The sequence below is a fragment of the Girardinichthys multiradiatus genome, chromosome 13, assembly GCF_021462225.1.
Source record: "Girardinichthys multiradiatus isolate DD_20200921_A chromosome 13, DD_fGirMul_XY1, whole genome shotgun sequence".
In the NCBI taxonomy this organism is placed as follows: Eukaryota; Metazoa; Chordata; class Actinopteri; order Cyprinodontiformes; family Goodeidae; genus Girardinichthys; species Girardinichthys multiradiatus.
In genome coordinates this window covers 41,763,682-41,785,954 of record NC_061806.1, presented here as the reverse complement: position 1 = coordinate 41,785,954, position 22,273 = coordinate 41,763,682, and the positions used below count along the sequence as shown (strand labels likewise).

The following is a 22,273-nucleotide window of genomic DNA, read 5'->3' as shown; positions in this document are numbered from 1 at the left end:
CTGCATTTAGCCAAGTAACATGGCAAGGCAAGTTTATGTGTATATCACATTTCAACAACAAGACAATTCCAAGTGCTTTACATGATGACAGAAAACATAAAAAAGTACAATGCAGTGACATGAATAAGGAAAGTAAAGAAAAGTTCTCAATTTTTTTGTAAAATCATAAGACTAACAAATTAATGAATTAAAAGCTGATTTTGGTACACTGAAGTCTGCTTTTGAGTAAAAGCCACTGGATACCTGTGGTCATGTTTACTATGAAGTTTATAGAGAATGCAAAAAGCGTGGTTAGTAGAAGACTAATGCTTTGTGTTGTACTTGAAAATTTACATTGCAAGAAGATTTTAATTTATCTGCAGTAATTTTGCCCCAATAAAAACTGCATCAACTAGCTGTGCTGGCGGGCCAGATTTGGATCATCCTTACATCACAGTAAGGATGCAAAGATCGGTCCGCACTTTGGACTCCTCTGTTTATTGGGGCATATTGCCATAGGTTTCTATAAAAATGAGTACACCGAGATAACAAAAACTATAGTGTAATACGTCAGTTATAGCAGTGTAAAAAAAAACTGGTGAACCATATAAAAATTATGATACAACAATAAAAATAATTCATTTAATTTAATAATATCTTTTTTAATAACATGTCTAGTTCTCTATAACACATTTTCAGTAGAAAAAAAGATTATAAAGGCAAGCCTCTTTGCTTTATTATTAATATATATTATTAACAATATTCATGAACAAATACAAGAAAACGTGTCTTTTATCATTTAATTATTTAAACAAATAGCACAAAAGGAATTACAATAGACTGTTTTCTACATGACATCAAAAATATCCCGAATAATAACGATTCATTACTATAGCGTAAAGCTGCACCACTGCGTGTAAAAAAATGTAGCTTCATGTATGTATTCATTTCACATTTTTACATAAAATAATCCAATTGGAACCAAAACAAAAGTCTTTAAAACTTGTGCTGCTTGAACCAGATCTATAACTCCGCCTTCAGACCGAGGGGCCAATCAGAGGCGCTGGGTGATGATAGGCGGGGCTATCCGCTTCTTCTGAAAGAAAGACCGATTTCGGCTCGACCGCTGGTCGCCATTTTGAGGAACTTTAAAGCAGCAACTGCGCAGTAAATTTTGACTTTTTGAAAATAGAACTTTAGCTTATTCAACGATAAATGTCTCGTTTCAACAATAACCGCGGTGGGTTCGGGATGAATCACTACCAGCCACGCCGAGGCGGAGGTCCCGGTGGTCCAATGCGTGGCAGCTTAATGGGAAACCCGCATTACCGTAACCACCCTTTCCAAAACTCCCACCAGAACCGGAGGGGAGGCAACAACTTCATCACGTCCCAAAACAACAATGTCCCACAGAAGTCCGAAGTTAAGCAGTCGACGCCGATTATTCCTCCACCGAGTCCAGGACCGGCCCTCACCATGAAAGGCCCGATGCAGCAGGAGCAGCAGAAGCCCTCGGCCCAGCAGGAGCAGCAGAAGCCCTCGGCCCAGCAGGCGCCGCAGAAACCGAATCCCTCTGTGGACCAGCCGAAGACCCAGACCTCACCTCAAACACCCGAGGTATCCTCCGCTCAGCCCAATATCCAGGCCAACCAGAACCAGCAGATCAAGTCTCCGGCAGGGAACGCTAACGCACAGCAACATAAGCAGCAGCCTCTTCAGCAAAGCCCGAGGCCGAGTCCCCAGCAAGGCCAGAAACCCGCACCGCCACAGAGCCCGAAGCCGATTCCACAGCAGAGCCCGAAACCCAACCCCCAACAGAACCAGAAGCCCGGTCCACAGCAGAACCTGAGGCCTGGTCCCCAGCAGAACCAGAAGCCCAGTCCACCACAGGGCCCGAGACCAGGCCAACAGAAGGGCCAACGGTCTGGTCCTCAACAAGGCCCGAAGACTGGCCATCCACAGGGCCATGGCCTGGCTCCTAAGCCGGCCCAGAGGGCAGAACCGATGGAGGATGGCAGTAAAAGCGGCCCAGCGAACCCGGGAATGAGCCAGGAAACGGTCGGTTTACTTTTGAATCACTTTATGCGGATTGTGTTATTAACAAAGCGCTGTTCAGCAGCTAATGGCGGCAGAGCCTCACTAACGTTAACCCGCAGCCATCTTGTCTAAAAGCGACAAGGTTATTGATTCACTCTGTGTGGAATTTATTTCTGTTTAATTAAAGCAAAAATGAAGGCGCAGGCTTAATGAAAAAGCTTGGTTCATATTTTTTTCCATCAACTGAGTTAAAATGGGGGATGGGGGAGTACCGATCTTTGTTGTTTCCTATCCGAATTATTCCGATACAAACGGGTATCTTCAGGAGTCCTAACCTGTAACAATTCATAATAATCACTGTACAATATCAGCATCCAAATAAAGAGCTGAGCGATGACAAAAACTACAGAAGTACGAAGTAGCGAATAGGCAAAGGCTTTTTCAATTAGCCCAAACAGGGACCAACATACATATAATGGTGTAATACAGGGTTTACATCAAATGATTTAAAGTTAACTTTGATGGGGTTACGCCATCTTTTATGAATATTTTCATATTTCCATAACACATTTTAAACAGACAAACTGGTGCTTAATGGTTTGTGAAATGGAAGGGAAGGTAAGAGGGACAAAATGGCCCCTAAAGTGACACAAGAAGCTGAATGTAAGTTGAATTATTGAGGCCATTCATTCTGTATAGGGCTTGGGAATGTGATATTTCGGATTTTAAGACGGTAGTAGTATCAAAAAACGATAAAATGGGATTGTTGTGTCATTAGCTGCCACAATCGTTCCTGTCAGGAAAGGAAATAGCATCCCAGATGAAGTGGGTTTATTCTGTTTTCCAGCGTGGAAGCAACACAGTGGAGCGCAGGTGGCAGAGCTAACTTGTGCTATGCAGAAAGCAGTGTACCATGGTTGCCTTACATTAATAAATGATGAAGAACTTAAAGATTATTTTGCATCTTTATTAAACCAAAAAGTCGCAGATAGAAAATGGTAGCACAACTTGATGCGGAAAACACTCGAGGTCTTTGTTAAACGGGTACAAAGCAATGTTGCAGCAATAAAGTTTGAACACAATAAAACAAAACAACTTCCATAAAAAATATCAGTCATTAAAAACACAGCCGTGCAAAGCACAGGGGGTCTGAGGTAAACGGGTCAAAAATGTGTCATTGCAATAAAATGTAAGCACAACTAAAGGCCACAGGTGTAATGTAGCATCTGCAGCACCACAGAGCAAAATGATTGTAAATGTGCCACTGTAACGTCAAAAGTAAAACTTCCATAAAAACGATCAAACATTAAAATCAATATTTGCTGTGCAAAGCACCGGTGGTCTGAGGTAAACGGGTTCAAAGAAGCATAAAGAGGACCGATTAAAAATGTGCCTCTGTTATATCATGTAAAACGGTTGTGAACAGCAGATGAGCTTCCAAGGACTTGTAATTTCACACTTGTTCGTGTCTGTGTAGACGCTCACTCCACACACAAGGTAACCAAACGGATTACCTTAATCCGTTAACAGGCGTGATCTGAATGACACAGATTAACTGACTGTATTTTTTCAAGGCATCGTTGTCTCAAAACGCCGTTTCATTTGTTGCGGTACCAGATCCATGATTTGCTCTGCTCACAATCAATTGTTGTTAAAGGTAGTTTCTATTAGCGACGCTGGTGTTGCCACCCAAAAAATGGTTGTGACAATCCCAGCGTGCAATGCGGCGGGACGTCCATCCCCAAGCCCTATATCTTGTTAAACTTATCTACGAAATGTGTGGCTGTGTTTGTATATCTTTACCAATGTTTCTCTCCATCCCTCTGTCATTGCTACCTGTCAGATGTTTGGAAATACTTTACTATTTGATTGAGAGGACAGCACAGAGGCAGGAATGATAGTTTTGTAAAATCATTTAGTTTGTTTCATAAGAGGAGAGTGTTTATATATGTTTCATATAGGAAAGGTTGCCTTGAATGACTTCTGTTGTGATCTGTTATTTAGAAAACACAACATAGCTTATTAACTGGGGGGGGGGGTCATTGAAGGGGCAAGGCACCCTCCTATATAACAACAGGGGAACCATTGATATTGGTTGATAAAATTCCAGTGTCCATGTTAAGCCATGTGTCTGTTTAACGTTGACAGACATTCAAAGCGGCCTTGTCCATGTTGTTGAAGCCCGGAGAAAAGTCATACACACAGAGATGCCGTTTGTTTGTTGGTAACCTGCCAAATGACATCACAGAGGAGGATTTCAGGAAGCTCTTTGCTAAGTACGGAGAACCTTCTGAAGTCTTCATCAACAAAGCAAAAGGCTTTGGATTTATCCGACTGGTAAGAAGTGACACAGATTAATAGTTCTGCAGCAGCTGTCTGGTAAGCATGGGGCAAGCCTCTCACTAGCATCTGTCTTCTGTTTGGTGTCTTCTAGGAGTCCAGGGCACTTGCAGAAATAGCTAAGGCTGAGATGGATGACCATCCAATGAAAGGCAGACCACTGCGTGTTCGATTTGCTACACACTCTGCAGCCCTGTCTGTGAAGAATCTGTCACCGTATGTTTCCAACGAGCTCCTGGATGAAGCGTTCTCGCAGTTTGGCATGGTCGAGAGGGCCGTTGTCGTTGTTGATGACCGCGGTCGGTCTGCAGGGCGCGGGATTGTCGAGTTCGCTTCCAGGGCAGCTGCCAAAAAGGCTCTGGACCGGTGCAACGAGGGTGTTTTCCTTCTTACCTCGTAAGCTTGTTTTATCGTTATACATGCAAAGTTAGAACATGGCAAAGATTTCACGGATTTTTTTATTCTCCTATTCATCCGTTTCCAGGTCACCCCGTCCTGTAGTTGTTGAGCCTCTGGAGCAGTTTGATTGTGATGATGGTCTTCCAGAGAAATTTGCTCAGAAGAACCCAAAATTTCAAGCGTAAGTGGTATCCTTTTGTCTTTTTAAATGTAAAAGGTGGCTGGTTGACATTTATTTTAAGAAAATCTGGTGTTTTTGTGAGTTTTCTGAACAATGTGGTTCAGTTGTTAGTGTAGTCATGTTCTACACAATGGGTTCCATGTTTCAGAATAGTTTAATCATGTGTAATGCATCTGTTATCCTTTTTGGGTGTACTACAGTGCGCGCGAGCAGCCTCCCCGTTTTGCTCGCCCTGGCTCCTTTGAGTTTGAGTATTCAAAACGTTGGAAGTCTATGGATGAAATGGAGAAGCAGCAGAGGGAGCAGGTGGAGAAGAACATGCGCGAGGCCCGCGAAAAACTGGAGAGTGAGATGGAAGATGCTTATCATGAGCATCAGGCCAATATGCTACGTCAGGGTGAGTCCTAGTGCTACTGCAGGCATTTTAAAGCTAAACGCTACTCTTACAATACATCTTCAAAGTAATCATAATGTTTTCTTGCAGAACTTCTGAGGCGGCAGGAAGAGCTAAGGCGCATGGAGGAACTGCACAACCAAGAAATGCAAAAGAGAAAGGAAATGCAGCTCAGGTATATAGGAATTATCAATGTCTTTTCATTCTTTAGGTCAAATTTGTACATGACTGTTGACACAGGTAACCATGCAGCTTAAAGTTTGGCACATCATTTCTCTGCATGATGTGACTTGCTCCCTCAACCTGCCCTTATGTACTTTCCAGAAAAAATACCATAAGGCATCTCTCATTCCAGGCATTATTCTGTGCAGACCCTGAGTGTTAATGTTGCACCTAAAATAATCATGTCTCTAAGTTTGCTCAACAAATCTGGAGAATTCATGATGACATAGTTTATTGTTCTTTAAAAAACAGACAGGAAGAAGAACGACGCAGACGGGAAGAAGAGATGCTTCGAAAGAGGGAAATGGAGGAACAGATGCGCCGTCAGCGTGAAGAAAACTACAGAATGGGAAATTTCATGGACGTAAGAGCAATTTTAAAATGGGCTGAAAACACGATTTAGTCCTTATTTTTTGAGCCTATCTAATCACTGCCTTTCGGTTTCACAGAGAGACATTGACATAAGAATGCACACCAGTGGCTCTATGGGCATAGGGGGTAAGTTTTGTTACGATTGGTTTAAACTTGTTTAATTCAACAATATTTGTCCTAAAACGCTCATTGCTGCACTCTTTGGGTTGAACGGTGGCTACTGCAGGTGAATGTCCCTATTGGTCCAACCGGTGCGGCGTGGTACGTGTCTCACAGCCCCGCGTTTGGGTAAAAAAAACCTCACTCAGACACGCGTCCCCGTAGCGAGTCAGGAGGTGGAACTGCAAGCAATAATCGTAGCGTTTTATGCTAAATACATTCAATCAGTTGCTTTACTGGAGATAAGATAATCAACAAATGTACTCGTACTCGTCGTCTTCCGCTTATCCGGGTCGCGGGGGCAGCAGACTCAGCAGAGACGCCCAGACGTCCCTCTCTCCACACACCTCCTCCAGCTCCTCCAGGGGGAGCCCAAGGCGTTCCCAGGCCAGCTGAGAGACTCCCGAGGAAGGCGTCCAGGAGGCATCCGGTATAGATGCCCGAGCCACCTCAACTGGCTCCTCTCGATGTGGAGGAGCAGCGGCTCTACTCCGAGCTCCTCACCCTATCTCTAAGGGAGTGCCCGGCCACCCTACGGAGGAAGCTCATTTCAGCCGCTTGTATCCAGGATCTCGTTCTTTCGGTCATGACCCAAAGTTCATGGCCATAGGTGAGGGTAGGAACGTAGGCCGACCGGTAAATCGAGAGCTTTGCTTTTCGGCTCAGCTCTCTCTTTACCACAACGGACCGGCACAGCGCCCCCATTACCGTGGCAGCCGCACCGATCCGTCTGTCGATCTCCCGCTCCATTCTTCCCTCACTCCTGAACAAGACCCCGAGATACTTAAACTCCTCCACTTGAGGCAGGAACTCCCCTCCAACCTGAAGAGGACCAGCCACCCTTTTCCGGTCAAGAACCATGGCCTCGGACTTGGAGGAGCTGATCCTCATCCCAGCCGCTTCACACTCTGCTGCGAACCGCCACAGCGCATGCTGTAGGTCTTGGCTAGAGGGGGCCAGCAGGACCAGGTCATCTGCAAAAAGAAGAGACGAAATCCACTGGTCCCCAAACCAGACCCCCTCCGGCCCTTGGCTGCGTCTAGAAATCCTGACCATAAAAGTTATGAACAGGACCGGTGACAAAGGGCAGCCCTGCCGGAGTCCAACATGCACTGGGAACATGTCTCATCCACTGGGGTAAACCCCAACACGAGACGGCTGAGCTGGGGGGCAACAAGCAAACCCACACCAGCCCGCCGCCTCTCCCCGTGGGCCGCTCCAGAGTAGAAGAGAGTCCAACCCCTCTCAAGGAGATGGGTTCCAGAGCCCACGCTGTGCATGAAGGTGGGCCCGACTATTTTTAGTCGATATCTCTCGACCTCCTGCACAAGCTCAGGCTCCTTCCCTCCCAGCGAGGTGACATTCCACGTCCCTAGAGCCAGCCTAAGCATCCGGGGATCGGGCCGCTGAGGTCTCCACCTTCGTCCGCCACCCAATCCTCTTTGCACCGGTCCCTCATGGTTCCCCCTGCAGGGGGTGGGCCCACTGGGGGATGGCCTCGCGTCTCTCGTTCGGTCTTGGCCCGGCCGGGTCCCGCGAGGAGCAACCCGGCCACCAGGCGCTCTCCAACGAAGTCCCGATCCCAGGCCTGGCTCCAGGCCTGATGACACGTGCCTCGATATTTTGCTCTTCATGAGGGATTCTTGAACCACTCTTTGTCTGACCCATCATCTAGAGCCTGTTTGCCATGGGAGACCCTACCAGGGGCATTTAGGCCCCAGACAACATAGCCTCTAGGATCATTTGAGCACTCAGACCCCTCCACCACGTTAAGGTGGCGGTTCAAGGAGGGGTTAACAAATGTAGACTTGGTGATTTTTTTTTTTTTTTTTTTTTTTGCTTTTAACATTAGCCAATGTTAGCAATGATGCTGCTAAGATGACATGACTCGGAAACTGGGCCCATTCTGTCCTCCATTGCCCCGGCAACGCCGGCTCCAAGCATCGCAGAGTCACCGGCTCCAACTGATGCTTAGGCCCGCTGGGCCAATGAAGAGGGGTTTGAAAAAACCTCCCCCTAAAAGGATCCATCCATGGTTCTACTCAATCTCCATGTTTCAATTTGTTGAATTAAGCTAGGTGTCACTTTCCCTCTTTCTCCTGACCACACCACGCTTAAACCCCCTCTGTCATCCCCACACTTGGCCACGCCCCTTGAAAATTAGAGGATGGAAAATGAAAGTGGAGAAACAAAGACGCTGAGAAATGTCTGAATTGTCGTGTTGCTGTTTCCTTACCTGCGAGTCTGCTAACTCTTTATTTTTTCTTCATTAGAGATGTCCTTCAGTGGGTCCAGCCAGAACTTCTCAATGAGTGGACTTGGCTTTGAGAGTCAGTCTGGATTGGGATCATCACCAGGAGGCCTGATGGGCGGTGAAATGGTAATGTATCCCACTTTGGGAATGTCAGTAGTTTACATTTGGCTATTTATATTTTTTCTTCTTTTGGTTTTAAATAGCTGTTGGTGATTGTAGATATGGAGGCCAGCTGGGCCTGTGAGGGTAGAACCCCACTAGTTTACTCTCTTTTGAAGGCTTTGTGGTTGATGAATAGTTGGGACATGCTGCTTTATGACCTTTCTCTCCATGGCGAGCTATGTCCCCTGAGTAACCTTGGATTAATCATGCCTAGCTACAAAACCTTCATCCTGCACTAAATCATCAGAAAAATCTGTCCAGTATTCTCTCTGCTCACTCCTAATACATCATCTGTGTTGTAGAGGATCTTTGCAAGCCCTGTCTCTTGTGAGCGTGACAGGCACTTTGCTTTGAGGACAGCAGAAAATCATTTATAGGCATTTATTTTCTATAACCGTCAGCAGTGCTCCGCTTTCACATTTTCATTTTAATGCATCATTTGTTTGTAACAACCTTCATGTACCACATAGATGGGAACTTGTATTTTTGGGTGGATGTGTGGAATCTACTTCACTACCTCTGTAGTTTGAGCAGACTTATAGTAGGGCTGTACTTTGTCTGCTCCCACTACCTTCACTTTCTAGTTATGCTTTTTTTGTAACAGAAAATTTAGGATGCTTTTAGTGCAGGATGATGGTATATAAACCTAATCTACTTGATCAATGGGACCAGGCGACAATGGTGACCATTTGTGCTGAAGGTGTTGTAGGTGTGTGCTGGACTGAGTCGAGGATCTTTGACAGAACAGTTTTGTTTTTGTCTGATAGTTGACAGCTGAACAGCTATTGAGTTTGCTCCAAGGTGACCATATCTAAAGCTTCTGATTTCAGTCGGGATGTCCCGATCAAGACCGATGTCCCATATGTAGAGTCCTAATCAGAAACTACGTCAGCACCCCATGCTGGCATTCTGGGTACTGCGGTCTTACTTGTTTACAGTGGCAGCGACACAGTGTTAAAGTCATCTTCTATAATGTCAAAAGCAACGGTTGAAATGTTCAAAGCTTTTTGTTTATAAAGGTCCATCTGACTCGACACATTCAGCTAGTCTTTAATAAACTCAGGTGTTGCTTCTGGTAACGCTGTTGTCATGCAGAGCAGTTTGCTGAATTGCTAGCCTAACACTAGCATGTTTCATCTGACTACTTTGCCTCATGAGGAAACATTTTATGGCCTTATTTAAACAATGTGCAGGTCACATGACAGTTAGCTAAAACAGCAAATAGTGTTTTTTTTGTTTTTACTATTAACGTCAGGTTAAAGGATAAAATACGATGAGCCAGACTCATTAGGTGTGTCTGAATTCAGGAACTGCATCCTTCCAAGGCCGCATTTGTAGCCTGACGTCTCAGCAAGGCAACGAGAGCTGTTCAAATTAAAGGCTCCTCCAAATGTGGCCGACAAATATGCCCTTCTGTTCCCCAGACTTAAAGGATGGCCCGCCCTATCCCATGATTCATTGCAGGTTGAAGTGGCGATGGCCAAAGACAGCGGCAGTTGTGACTCAATCAGATGAACTCTAGCCGTTAATGCTTTACTCAGAAGGTTAATGTTATCAGTTTTACTAATATAATAACTTAAACATGCTGTTTGTGATCAATGTATTTTATTTAGTGTTATGTTTTTTAAATGGCTGAGTGAGAATAACCATGAAAGGATAATAAAACAAGAACATTTCAAACCAATCCAGATTGTGAGAGCAACTGTTTAATCCTCATGGATTAATCAAGGAAAAACAACGCAGGAAAATCTCGGGGCCCCTTTTTACGGCTTCACAGCTCTGTGCTTCACGCTGTCACAGTTGCTAGGCGACAGAGTTCACTCATTCTGATACTGATCATTTAAACATGTCTTGATCCGATACTTGGGATCAGATCGGGACATTCTGAGTTTTTGCTGTCTGTTGCTGTCATACATTAGCAGAACTGTGTTTGGTCTCAATGTTGGATCGCCATTGGGTTCCGTTATGTTTACGAAGGATTAATGTAAAACTGTCGACTGAGTTAATGTTCTGTTTTTGTACATTGAGGTAAGTTGGGGATGCGCTGCTTCAGTGCCTGTTAATTTTACATCAGTTTACAAAAATACTTTGGGTTCTAGTTGAACTCATCTTGGTTCTGTTAAGCTGCTGTAGATATAATCAGACTAAATGAATTTCCAAGCGTTTAGGGCTGGTACCTCTTAGTAGTAAAGACTCTTTTTGTTTTTAAAGTGATGGACCTGGTTGGGTCCGTCCTAGTTCATGGTGATATTACTGGTTATGACCATCAGATACCTTAGGATTCAATGATCACTTGATATCAGTGGCTTTTATTTAATATCGCTGTTGTTGGTTCACCCAAAGTAAATATTCCTGAAAATCAGATTAATTCCTTATCTTAAATTCACTATAAAAATGAATTGAGTTTGGTAAATCAATAGTTTTGGATCATTTAAAGATCTGGTGATATTTCTGATGGAATGGTAAAGTATTTATTTATTGTTAACTCAAAGCGTTATTTTAATGTCTTATTGTAAACCAAATCAGTGGTTTTCTTGTTCTGACACTGTTGTTGTTTGGTTCTGGTTCTCAGAGTCCAAGTTAGCCTTTAACGTATGTAGTATAGAAACGTTTTCACTTCTATTATTGTTGTATTTTTTGCAAAGGAGAGATGATTAATTTTCTGACCTGATTTCTATGCAACAATTGTCCAACAACTCACCAGAATTTAAAAATCTTGCCCAAGCTCTTGATTTATAGTTTCAAACAGCGAGGAATTATAAAATCTTGCTGAATGAGACTAAGATTTATAGCAATGTATTATTCTATATATTCATTCATATAATATTTCTGTGCAACCTCATGAAGGTTTGATCTTTATCTTTTGACATCAGTAAACTTCCTGTCTGCCATGTTGGAGGACACCCAGTAGCCCCACAGTGCAACGTTACTAAAGTGGGGCTGTTGGTCTGGCGCCAGGAAACTTTAAACTGGCAATTTGTTATAAGAAGTGAGATTGTTTGTAACATCGACAATATTTTTAAGACTATACCACTGATGCACCTCTTAGCCAACCAAAGTGAGTTGGTTGTATGCTTTAAAAGACTCATGTTCTCATCTATTTAGCTGTTGGAAGTCAGATTCACTGGAAACATCTAGTGGCTCTGGGTTCTTGTACGTGCTGACTTTCAGTACGGCCCTTTCGGTTCAGCACACGTGTACAGAACAAATACAATGTTGTATTAAACCTAAAAATAAAGCAAGCTAGCAAAACCAGCGGTGCAGCGCTGTGGTTAGCCACGCAACTTTAAAAAAAGAAAACTGGGGAATGATGGAGATGGAGAGCTGCACTGAACCAAAGCCTTATGTCAGCAGCGACTGAGCTAAGTAGCTCACGCTACACTAAACTTTATTACTCACCTGAGACAAAATAAAGCTGAATTTTAACATCACCGGTGTTAGAGAAAAATCGGCTGTCCTGGCTAAGTCAGGCTACCTGCAGCATCCATGCAGCTGAAAATGAGAAACGGCAGCAGACACTTTTATGCTGCATTCAGTACAACTCCTACCCTGGATTGTCTAATCATTGCATCTCAGTGAATTATTTCTTTTATTTTAGTTTTTCAGTTTACTAAGAGAAACACATTATTTTAATGAATTATCCAGACTGTTTGCAGGCCTTAGTTTCATTTAATTGATGATTTTCCTCTTGCAGCTGAATAAAACACTTTTAATTTCTTACTAGAGTAGAATATCAGGCCAATAAAACAAATGTTAAAACCGAAATGAGGGCTTAATGAAAACTTTTAATACCGGCTAGGTTTATTTTCTAAGGGTACTTTTAATCTGAGCCTCATTAAAACACTTCTAATTTACAGAGATGTTCATGTATATTACATGTATATTACATGTTACATGTGTTCTTCATCTCTGTTGTTACAGTTCGATTGAAAAACGGCAATTATTTAAATGCTCGGTTCTGTACTGCTAGCAGGTCCTAGAACATATAACCACTAATTATTTGTGTACTGCTGACTAAAAGAAGTCCTACATTTATTCATTTTCTGTAGTACCAAGAACACAAACTTTAAAACCGAGGCTTGAGGTATTTCTGTGTACCGTTACACCGCTGCTCATGTGTTGTGGTTTTAATCCTTGTTCTTATTGTGTTTTTATACAAGATTATGATCTCAAACGTAACAAAAGCTAAATGTCTTCCTGCTGATGTAGATAAGTCTTATTTTCACAAAGCTGACTTTTAAAACGTGGGATCAAACCACAACCTGGCAGTCAGCGTACAAAGTTTCCTTTTGGTTAAAAAATCAACATGTTTTTTTTCTAGAACCTGCTTTTGATGCTAAGTTTCTTCTATCTCTGTGCGATTTAAGAGAATTGAAGCTAATTTATTTGTCCTCCAACATGGTGGTGAGTAATTATTCAGTGGCATCTATAGAAACAGTGTTGCGATATGAATGATTAGCAGCCGCTGAATATGGAGCTGTGATATATGTTAGCATGCACTGGAGAACAGAAGATAACAGAAAAGCACAGACTAATGAAAACATTACCCTCTCTTCCTTCTCTGTATGTAACCTGTGGCACCTGTGGACCTTCTATTGGAACGAACGCTTTCTTCGGATGTGTCTCCTGCTGATTGTTTCATAAACCTTCACACAATATACAAAACCACCTGTATTCCACTCAATTTTACACGTCTCCACATGGACATGAACTGTGTGCCGCTTTTGCACTGACTCCATCCCTTACCTTATTCCTCATCTCCCTGTGCTCCCTGCGAATTCACACACAACAGCGCAATGAGCGCTTTGCCCAGGGTGGTGCTAGAGGAATCGGAGCGGGTACCTCAGGGTATGGCCGCGTCCGTGAAGAGTTTGATGGCCCCCTTAAGAAACCCCGTTTTTAAATCCTGCTTTTTGTCGATTCTAGTAGCACCGTTTGTATATATACTCCAAGACCAACATGTTGAGTCACAGTTATTGTAATTAAGTTTAAACTGTTGCATCCTTTTAGCCATTTAAGTCATTAGTTTTATGATTAAGTCAATACTTTCCTTTTTTTTTTTTTTTTACTTTGTATTGTCATTAGCGTAGGAAGAGGTCACCCTGGTGTGATCCAGTTGTTTCAGACCATGTATCCTTTTCATTTCTGGATGTGTTATTCTCTGTCGTGAAGTGATAACTGTAACCTTTCTGAACCTCCCATGGCTGTGTTTGTGCCATACTATTTGGAGTTGAAACGTGATTATAATAAAGACAAACTGGTTCCATCAGGACAAACCTTTAACATTTATTCCTAAACTTGAACTATGATTTCATGGTTCCACCATATTCCTACAGCCAGGTTATGGCACAAATGAAATTCTGTAAGTGAACTGATCTCGTTGGGCCAGTGAGAGCTTAATGGGTTTGTACAACAAATCGAATAGCTTTACATTTTCTAGGTAGTAGGTAAAACTGCACAGGGCTGATGACCACATATACATGCAGTTCAGTATGTACTCTTTGTGCGGTTTGTCAGTTACACCGTCTACTTGGTCTCATTACCTGTTCTTTTGATGAGGGGAAATGAGCTTATTGGTGAACAGCAGATCACTTGATTGAACTCGTTTACCCACTTTCAAGCTAGCTTATTCCCAGCTGCCAGTAAGCGTGTGATTTGATAATAGCTTGACTCTAACGTAATCTCCTCCAGGCGGTAAATGCTTCATATTCAGTGCATCAGTGTTGGCTGGCAGAGCCTGATGACTCTAATGTTCTTGCGACCTTTTTTTGCGACCTTTTCCACATGACTACAGCAGTGTTTTCACCATCTGCTTACTATTCCCAACACGTTGGGGGTGTATTATTATTGTTAGGAGGAAGTGTTTAGTTCCTAACATCCTGGAACTGTAAAAATGGGATGCGACTTTGTTTCAGCACTTTAAATCTAATCCACAGCAAAGCAAATAATGTCCACCAGCTGCGTCTGGACAGCGGTCCACTAACAGTTATTTCTGTGCTGTTCAAACGCTTCGGAAACATCTGGTCGTACATCGGCACGACCCGTTAAATGCATGCTAAACCCCCAACTGACTATAGCGCTTTCCGCCCTCAGTCTGCCTCCTATGTCTTTGACGCAGAGAAATAAATAACCATCCATGTGGGGTTGAATCTAGGTTCTGTGTTTATCTTCTGGATTCCAACAAACATCTCAACAACTGACATGCTGAGAATCAGTTTTATCCCACTGCACTGCTAGTTTGCCATCTTTTCTTGCTTGTTATGATGGGTGGCATCATAACAAGGATGGAGGTTTGAACTTTCTCTAATTTAGTACTGGACCATGTTGCCACGTTGTGACCTGTTGTACACTGACTCCCGTCGCCCGGTCATCTCATACGGTTCTGCATGTAAATGTAGTTATTAGTAAATTTTTAGTTTGAGTCAATACATTTAAGCTGATTTATCAAGTCATGAAATATTTTGAATTTGCTCATTTGAAAGATAAAAAAGAAGCAAATAAAGTTCTAAAATGTGCGTTTAACCTTCAGATGGAAATCTGGTCTGTGCTAAAACGTTAAAACCACTTGTTTCAAATACATGTTTTTCAGGACAAAGCAACTTGATGACCAGCATTGGGTTCTGTTTGGATCGAGCTTAGAACTTGTCAGATATGAAGAATTCCCCAGTCAGCATTTTGAAAACCCAGCGCATAATAAATAACAGAAGTGTGTAGTTTACGAGCTCCTGGCTAAAGACCTCAACCTGCTTTGCCATGTCTGTAAATGTGAGCTGCTTGGACCTCAGTTCAAACCTCTGTTTTAGATCAGCTGAAAATCTGGTCCAGTCAAAGTTCTCCTTATAGCCTCGTCAGGTGATAATGTGCTTGTTTTTGTATGTGATCTACTCGGACAAAAAGAACCAAAAATGATTTGTCTCTAGAATATTAATGCAGTTTTACATCCTTGATGTTCCTGAGGGACAAATTATCCACGCTGGTTAAAACAACAGATGTTTTCTCATTGTATCGTTTTAAAACAAGTGTTTTTCCTCTGGTCGTGAGTTGACCATCGTTTTATCTGCTGTTTGGCGCCACCTTTTGAATGGGAGTAGTATTGTCCATTCTGGTGCGCCATGTCAACATAGTTAAAAAGATCCGAGTGTCCTTGCTGGCCTTGCAGGTCACGCAGGTGTCAGAGTGAACAGTCGGTTCTAATTAGGCCTAAAGTTGCTGAAGTTGGCATCCAGACTGCAGCCTCCCTTTGGTAGTTAGAAACCCACATTGATTAGACTGCTCAGAGCATAAGCTAATTAAATTCAGCCTAAGTTTGTAGCATTGAAACACAATGTTGAACTGATTATCTGATTCACAGCTTCAAAAATGGGTTAATTCACACTTTTAATTTTTATTCAGAATCTGGACCGCATCTTTGGGTCTAGATCTAAAATCCAGACACTGGTCAGTTTGGACTGTTGACCAACAGTTGCTGTTGCTGAAAAGATTCAATAAAATAATCTGATTAGTAAAACTAAAAAAGAAACAAATGTGGTTTCACTGTTTGTGGCTTAATTTATCCACTTTTGATGAAGTCCTGCTTGAAAACGCAGACGTTGGAGAGGACATGTAACCAACCTATAAATTCCCTATGTTTTTTAAAATGTAATGTATCCATTCACCCTTAATATTTATTGAAGTGCTCACATTTTAAAATGAATAACATCAAATGACGTGTTCAGCAATGAATGTCTTCAGCCTTTTGGATTTTGTGAATATTTGTTGGAAAATTTCTTGCGATGAAACTTAATTTTTTGGCCCATATGCTAGGTTGTCAAGGTTTTTATAAAAATATATAGTGCTGTCATCATAAAATGAAAATAAGCTTTTTGCAGATCAAGTTGTCTGCATTGCACCGGCATACCTACTGACTGCTTGTCAGAGCTGTGGGTAAGGACAGTCTGAACAACTGAAAAGGAACGAGTTAAAATCAGTTTTTACATATGAAGAACATTTATAGTTGAGGTCCTTACTCCTAGCATCTCTCAACAGATAAATAAAGTACATAAAGGGTTCAAATATTGGCATTACAGTGATCAGATGCTTCCTATAATGGCGGAGAAGCTTTTTGCATTCTTTCACTGGTATTCAGATCATTTATGTTTGATGAAGAGCTCCTTGTCTTTAAGGTTGGATGGCCTTATTGCCATCACCCTAATCTTTAGCTCTCTTCTCAGGTTTGTATCAGAATCTAGTCATGGCTCAAACATTAATGTTCCAGTCCGTACAGTTAAGATCAACCCTAAATCTCTGCCAGGGGTATGAATAATTGTGGACGTGGGTGCGTTTACTATAGGTTTTTTTTGCCATAGATTCACAATTTGGACTGAAGCTTTTCAATGGAGACATCAGCCTTTAGGGCTTTACGAGACTTTTTGCTGCCTTTGAGTGTTGAAGCGAGACAACAAACCTTTCTGTTTGGTATCCCAAAGATTAAATGAACGTGGGAGTCTATAACGGGTAAGATATATATTTAAAAAGCTGAAGAAGGCTTTATTGTTCCCCAAGAACCCAATCTAACTGATAGGATTGGATACAAGAGGCTTGTTCTTCTTGGATGTGACATGTTTGTGTTGTATCAATGTTTTCTTTAACAGGTCTGACCAGCTGTAAAGCTTTGGGACTGGAAGAAGTTGTGACCATGTAGTGTGGCAGCAGCAGTGCTTTAGCTTAGAGACCAAACCAGCACGCTCGCTTCACTTTATCATTTCCCAGTTTACTGAATGGGAATGTAAGGAGATCCTGTCTGATGGGAAATGACTACAGACCAATAACTCGCACCTCTGTGGTTAGAAAACTAGATGGTATCCATACTGGCAGCAGATATCAACCTGCTGCTAGACCCGAACCAGTTTGCATACAGGCAGAATAAAGGTTCTGAAGATTCACCTGGCTCTGGAACTTCTGGACCCCAGGGCCTAGGCCCGTTTACTGTTCAGCCTTTAATCCATTACAGCCTTATCTACTGATTCAGATGATGATCAGCATGGATATCAACCCTGTCATTAAATAGCAACAGTTCATCCTGTCCTGGTGATGCAGCAACCACCTTGTCCTTATGGTGAAAAAGACTGAAGAACCCCAGAGCTGTTGGTGACCAGACTCCACTGATCATGCATCAAACTGGGATCAGTCAGGTGGGCTCCTACAAGCACCTGGGGGTCTACATGGACCACATGTTCTCCTGGAACATACATGTTGGAAGTCTGTGTTCCAAGCTGCAGCAGAGGATGTTCCTCCTCAGAAGACAGAGTCCAGGGTTAGTAAGAAGATCAAGCTTCTCCTCTACCAGGCGGTGATGGAGAGCTTTTTACAGTTCAGGGTCCAGGCTGGGTATGGAGACCCATCTGTGAAAGTTCTCCCATCTAATTAAGACGTTATGGGTGGTAAAGTTCATCGGTCCATCCAGCTGCTATTGGTGCTGAAAACTGCAGAAGACATCCTGGCTGACCCGACCCATGTTCTCCACTAGGAGTCTGAGTTGCTTCCTTTAGGCAGAGATATGGGCTGGCTAAATGTAAATTAAATCTATTTAAATATTCATGTTACACTAAAAACACTAAACAAGAGTGGGTCAGTTATTTATGCTATGATTGACTTTTACCAACACAGTGATCTGGACTCCAGCATGCAGGTTGCCTTCCAGTTTTCATCTTTTAAAGCTTAAATTGTTACACTTCAGACATTATTCTGTTTTTAATCGTTTGAATGATTTTTATATTTTATGAAAAACTGTTAATTTTGTTATTGAATTGCATCATTTTTACTTTATCTGCTTTTAGCGCAGCTTCACTTCCCCAAACGTTTCCTCACAGTGACAATAAAAGCATATTAATCTGATCTGATCAGACGGCCGAGCTGTGATTCTCCCCCTTGATGAAGACTTTATTTAATCCGTTTTCTATTTCATTACATTTTTTGTCAACATTTGGTAATCAACATCTGGTGCACATCCTATTAAATTGGTGGTTGCAGAGTGTTGGCGCCAAAGTCTTTTTATATGAATGAACAGAAACATCAATTTGTGGTTCGTTTGGTTTTTAAAAATCTCCCCAGCCTGAAAGGTCCGGTCCAGCTTGGTTCTCAGCCTTGTACGAGGAACATCCAGGAGGTTTTGGGTTTGTGATCGAAGGCTACGAGGAGCAGGGCGTTTAGTTAAAGGCTGACACACAGGCACAAACCCGGCCATTTACAGCCCTGTAGGTGAGGACAAGTAACCTCAGATGTATGTAGTCCATCCATGTCTTCCAGCTTGAAGTGAAAAGGTTCCTCTTCTGATTGACCTCCGCTGTCATCTTCATCCTGTAAAACGTCCATCCACATGGAGTTTCCTGTGGCAGCCATGTTTTTATGGTGGTTTTCTCACCCGCCACCAATAGAATGAGTCTTTATTTCGCCTAAGCCAACCTTCTCCTGTTTTTACTATTACCACAAATATTTTAATTAATGAAAGGATGTTTTAATGTATAGCAGAGTTCAAAAGAATATACATCTTTTTTGTTTTTAATACATTTATTGAAGTCACTTTGTTTTATCCAATTTACTCAAATCTTTTTGGCTCAAAAAAGTTTGAGTTTCTGGATGAAGATGTCCAAAGTTGTTGCGATATACTTTTCCTTTGGTTGTGACTTTTATGTTGAGAAGAATTTTTTTCCCCACAGCATTAAATTGTTGGTGAAATGAGATGTTCTATAAATATATACTTAATCTGGATGAACTCTGAAATGAAACGTTTAATATGTAAATTCAGCCTCGCAAGATTAGAACTGAAGCTGACCTAAACATAAAGGTTATTCTTACATTAACTATAACTTACTAATTTTAGAATAAAGTTCAGCTGGATACTGGTTTATTAAACATGCAGATGGTAACTGATGGATGTTCCCTTTGGAAGCCAATTTTCTGAATCACAAACTGAAAGATCTGAATAAAACTTTCCTGCAGAATGTCTTTCATTCTGTTGTATGGAAAGAACACAGTTTTTATTTTGAAAATAGCACATTTAAGTCATAGTATTTCACCAGATTGTGTATTTGTAATGCTGTGTCTCTTTGTTGGTGTTTGTATACAATTTGTTCTTCTTTAACAGGTTTGGTCATCTTTAAGATGTTGGACTATGGAAGGATCTTTCAAAACCAAGAAAGTCTTTAGGTTCTGCTGGAACATATTTGTTTACAAGCCTTTCTGAAGAGCTGGAAGGCTGAAGATCTAAAGGTTTCAGTCAAAATGTCTTAAATTATGGCCGATATTCTCCAAGTATACAATGATGAGCTAGGAAACTGAGTGTTGGCCATAATAAGTTTCATTGGTAACATTCCATCATTTGACTCGTCAACAGTGGAAGAAACGGACCTCATTTTCTTATCCAAACCTTATTTTTAATTAAATTTTACTTAATTTTCAGCAGTTTTGCCTTCTGACCGTTATGAAAAAATCAAAAAGATCATTGTGCTGTAATGTTGGGTTTTTTTTCCTCATTTTGTCCCGCAAGTCTTTACAGACTTTACAGCGTCTGTCATATTATTCTTTATTTGCAGTAATTAACATTAGTGCTGACATGCACACTCGCAGCTCTACTGTAATCTTGCAGCACTATACTGGTAGTTACCTTTGTTTGGAAACTTTCATTTCCAGTCTTTATGAAACCTCTTGCAGACATTCTGCAGCTTAAAAGAATTGTTAGCTTTTCTTGTCAGTTCATTAACTCCCGTTTGCCTCCTTTTCTGATTCCCCATGCATTGTGCATGTGCTGCTCTGGTAAAAGAAATAAACTTGCAGAGCATACAACTCCCCATTGCTCATTAACATTAAGTACAGTGGGGAGAACAAGCGACTGCTGAGTTTGCAGGTTTTCCCTCTTGCAAAGCATGTAGAAGTCTTTAATTTTTATCATGGGTACTCTTTAACTGTGAGTGATGGAATCTAAAACAAAAAATCTAGAAAATCACATTGTGTGATTAAGTTATTTTGCATTTATTGCAAATAAATTTTTTGTATTTACAACACAACAGATTCAGTTCATATCTACAAATGTCAAATCAGCTGATTCAAATTCAGTGACATAGATTCCCATTTGATTCTAGTTATAATGTAGTTCGATTCAGTTTATTATGCCAGGGGTTAAATATTTATCTAAGAAAGGCCAGCCAATTGCATCTAGCAGCAAACCTGTCTCAGCAGGCATGTGCCAACAGGGGAAGGTTGGTTGATTCAGGTTTTTAATTTTCAGCAATCCCCCATCAGGAATAATCCTGTGATGACAGTGGAAAGAAAAGATGACCTTTTTAACAGCAAGAAACGTCCAGCGGATCCCGTCTCAGTGTGATGACAGTTTCTGTCATAGTTGTCTTATGTCACTGGGCCAAGTATAGCATCTACAGAGAGAAAAACTGAGTGAACAGATTTAATTGCAGCAATAATCGTAGATGATGCATAACTTGAGAGAGCAGTAGGAGAAAGTTGAGAGGAAAATTAGTCTGTAGCCTAAGTATAGCAGCATACCTACAGAGATAGCCCATGATAACCTAAGGCAGTCTAACTATAAAGTTTTATAAAAGGAAAGTTTTAGGCCTTATTTTAGATGTAGGCAGGATTGTGACAAAAACTATGGGCTGGTTCCACACAGGAAGGGTGTGTGTGATGTAATGTGTATGTGTGTAATGAGAGGAATTTTAAAATTGGTTCTGGAGTTTAAGGGACCGGCAGAAGTTTTTTTTTTTGTTTTCTTTCGGACTCTGTTGGTATGTCATCGTCCAGCCTTGAAGGAACAAATGAATGGATTAGTTTTCAGGGGTTACTGTGGGATGAGGTATTTTTCATCTTGCCCATTTTGAGCAGGTGAAAAGATATCCTAAAAACCTGTCCTACTCAAAGGTTTCTTAACATTACTGGAGACCATACGTTCATGCCACCCAGAGCACCTGTTTTTCAGATGGTGTGCTAGGATATGACAGCTTCTGTCATATCTGAATTTATAGGCAGGACGTTGAGTAATTCAGGTTTGTTCGTCTTTAAGGCGTGCGAGCAGTCTGTCTAATTTATTGGATTTATCAGACTTTGAGAAAATGTATAATAAAGTTTTATATATATATATATAAAACAGTGGAAAAACTTGTATAGTGAAGAAAATGGGGCCAGACACTGGACCTGTTGGAATCCCACAAGTAACCCTGATATCTGTGAAGGTTTGTCATTAATTGAAACAAACTGGAATCTGACAAACATGATCTAAAGCAGTCTGGTCCGGTTCTCATGATTCCTACGGCTTGGTCTTGGTTAGAGAATATTTTGGTTGACTGGATCAAATGCAGCAATGAGATCTAACATGACCAGTCTATTATGAGGCCATGGAAGCCTCATTACTCTTCCAAATTTTAAATTGCGTCTGAGATGCTACGTGTGTGATGATCATTAATAAAAACTAATGGCTGCAACAGCTTCATGATTGAGAGCTGTTGGTTTGGTTCCAACATGTTTATTCCACCGTTCTGACTATTCAAAGTGGAGCAGTGGCTGCATGTTCTATCTGTAAATGTGTTGCTCACCTGTGGCTGTACTTTCTTCCAAATAAACTGTAAAGGACATGTTTTTGGGCAGGTAAGAGCTGTGTTACAGGAGTGCAAATAAACTCTAGTCTGAAAAAGAAATCTTACCCATTTATTCATGCTAACGGTAAAAAACCTCAACCTTTTCTTCTGAGGAGTCAAAGTTAATGTAGTTTTCAGATGCAGGAAAAAATGTT

At 41.6% G+C, this 22,273-nt stretch overlaps 1 protein-coding gene across 3 annotated transcripts in view; it reads left to right on the top strand.

The window, feature by feature from the left end:
* Window positions 1-1,067: 1,067 nt before the first annotated feature.
* Window positions 1,068-22,273, top strand: part of sfpq (splicing factor proline/glutamine-rich) — a 29,853-nt gene continuing 8,647 nt past the window's right edge. For 2 of the 3 annotated variants that reach the window (XM_047383327.1, XM_047383326.1), the window contains exons 1-9: window positions 1,068-2,037; window positions 4,165-4,353; window positions 4,451-4,752; window positions 4,841-4,936; window positions 5,137-5,333; window positions 5,421-5,505; window positions 5,805-5,916; window positions 6,002-6,050; window positions 8,357-8,463. In XM_047383327.1, coding sequence (XP_047239283.1) covers window positions 1,195-2,037; window positions 4,165-4,353; window positions 4,451-4,752; window positions 4,841-4,936; window positions 5,137-5,333; window positions 5,421-5,505; window positions 5,805-5,916; window positions 6,002-6,050; window positions 8,357-8,463 — 1,980 coding nt within the window. In that variant the 5' untranslated portion in view covers window positions 1,068-1,194. Of the gene's footprint in view, window positions 2,038-4,164; window positions 4,354-4,450; window positions 4,753-4,840; window positions 4,937-5,136; window positions 5,334-5,420; window positions 5,506-5,804; window positions 5,917-6,001; window positions 6,051-8,356; window positions 8,464-13,291; window positions 13,772-22,273 lie in introns of those variants that run through there. The other variant, XM_047383325.1, reaches the window with a different exon arrangement.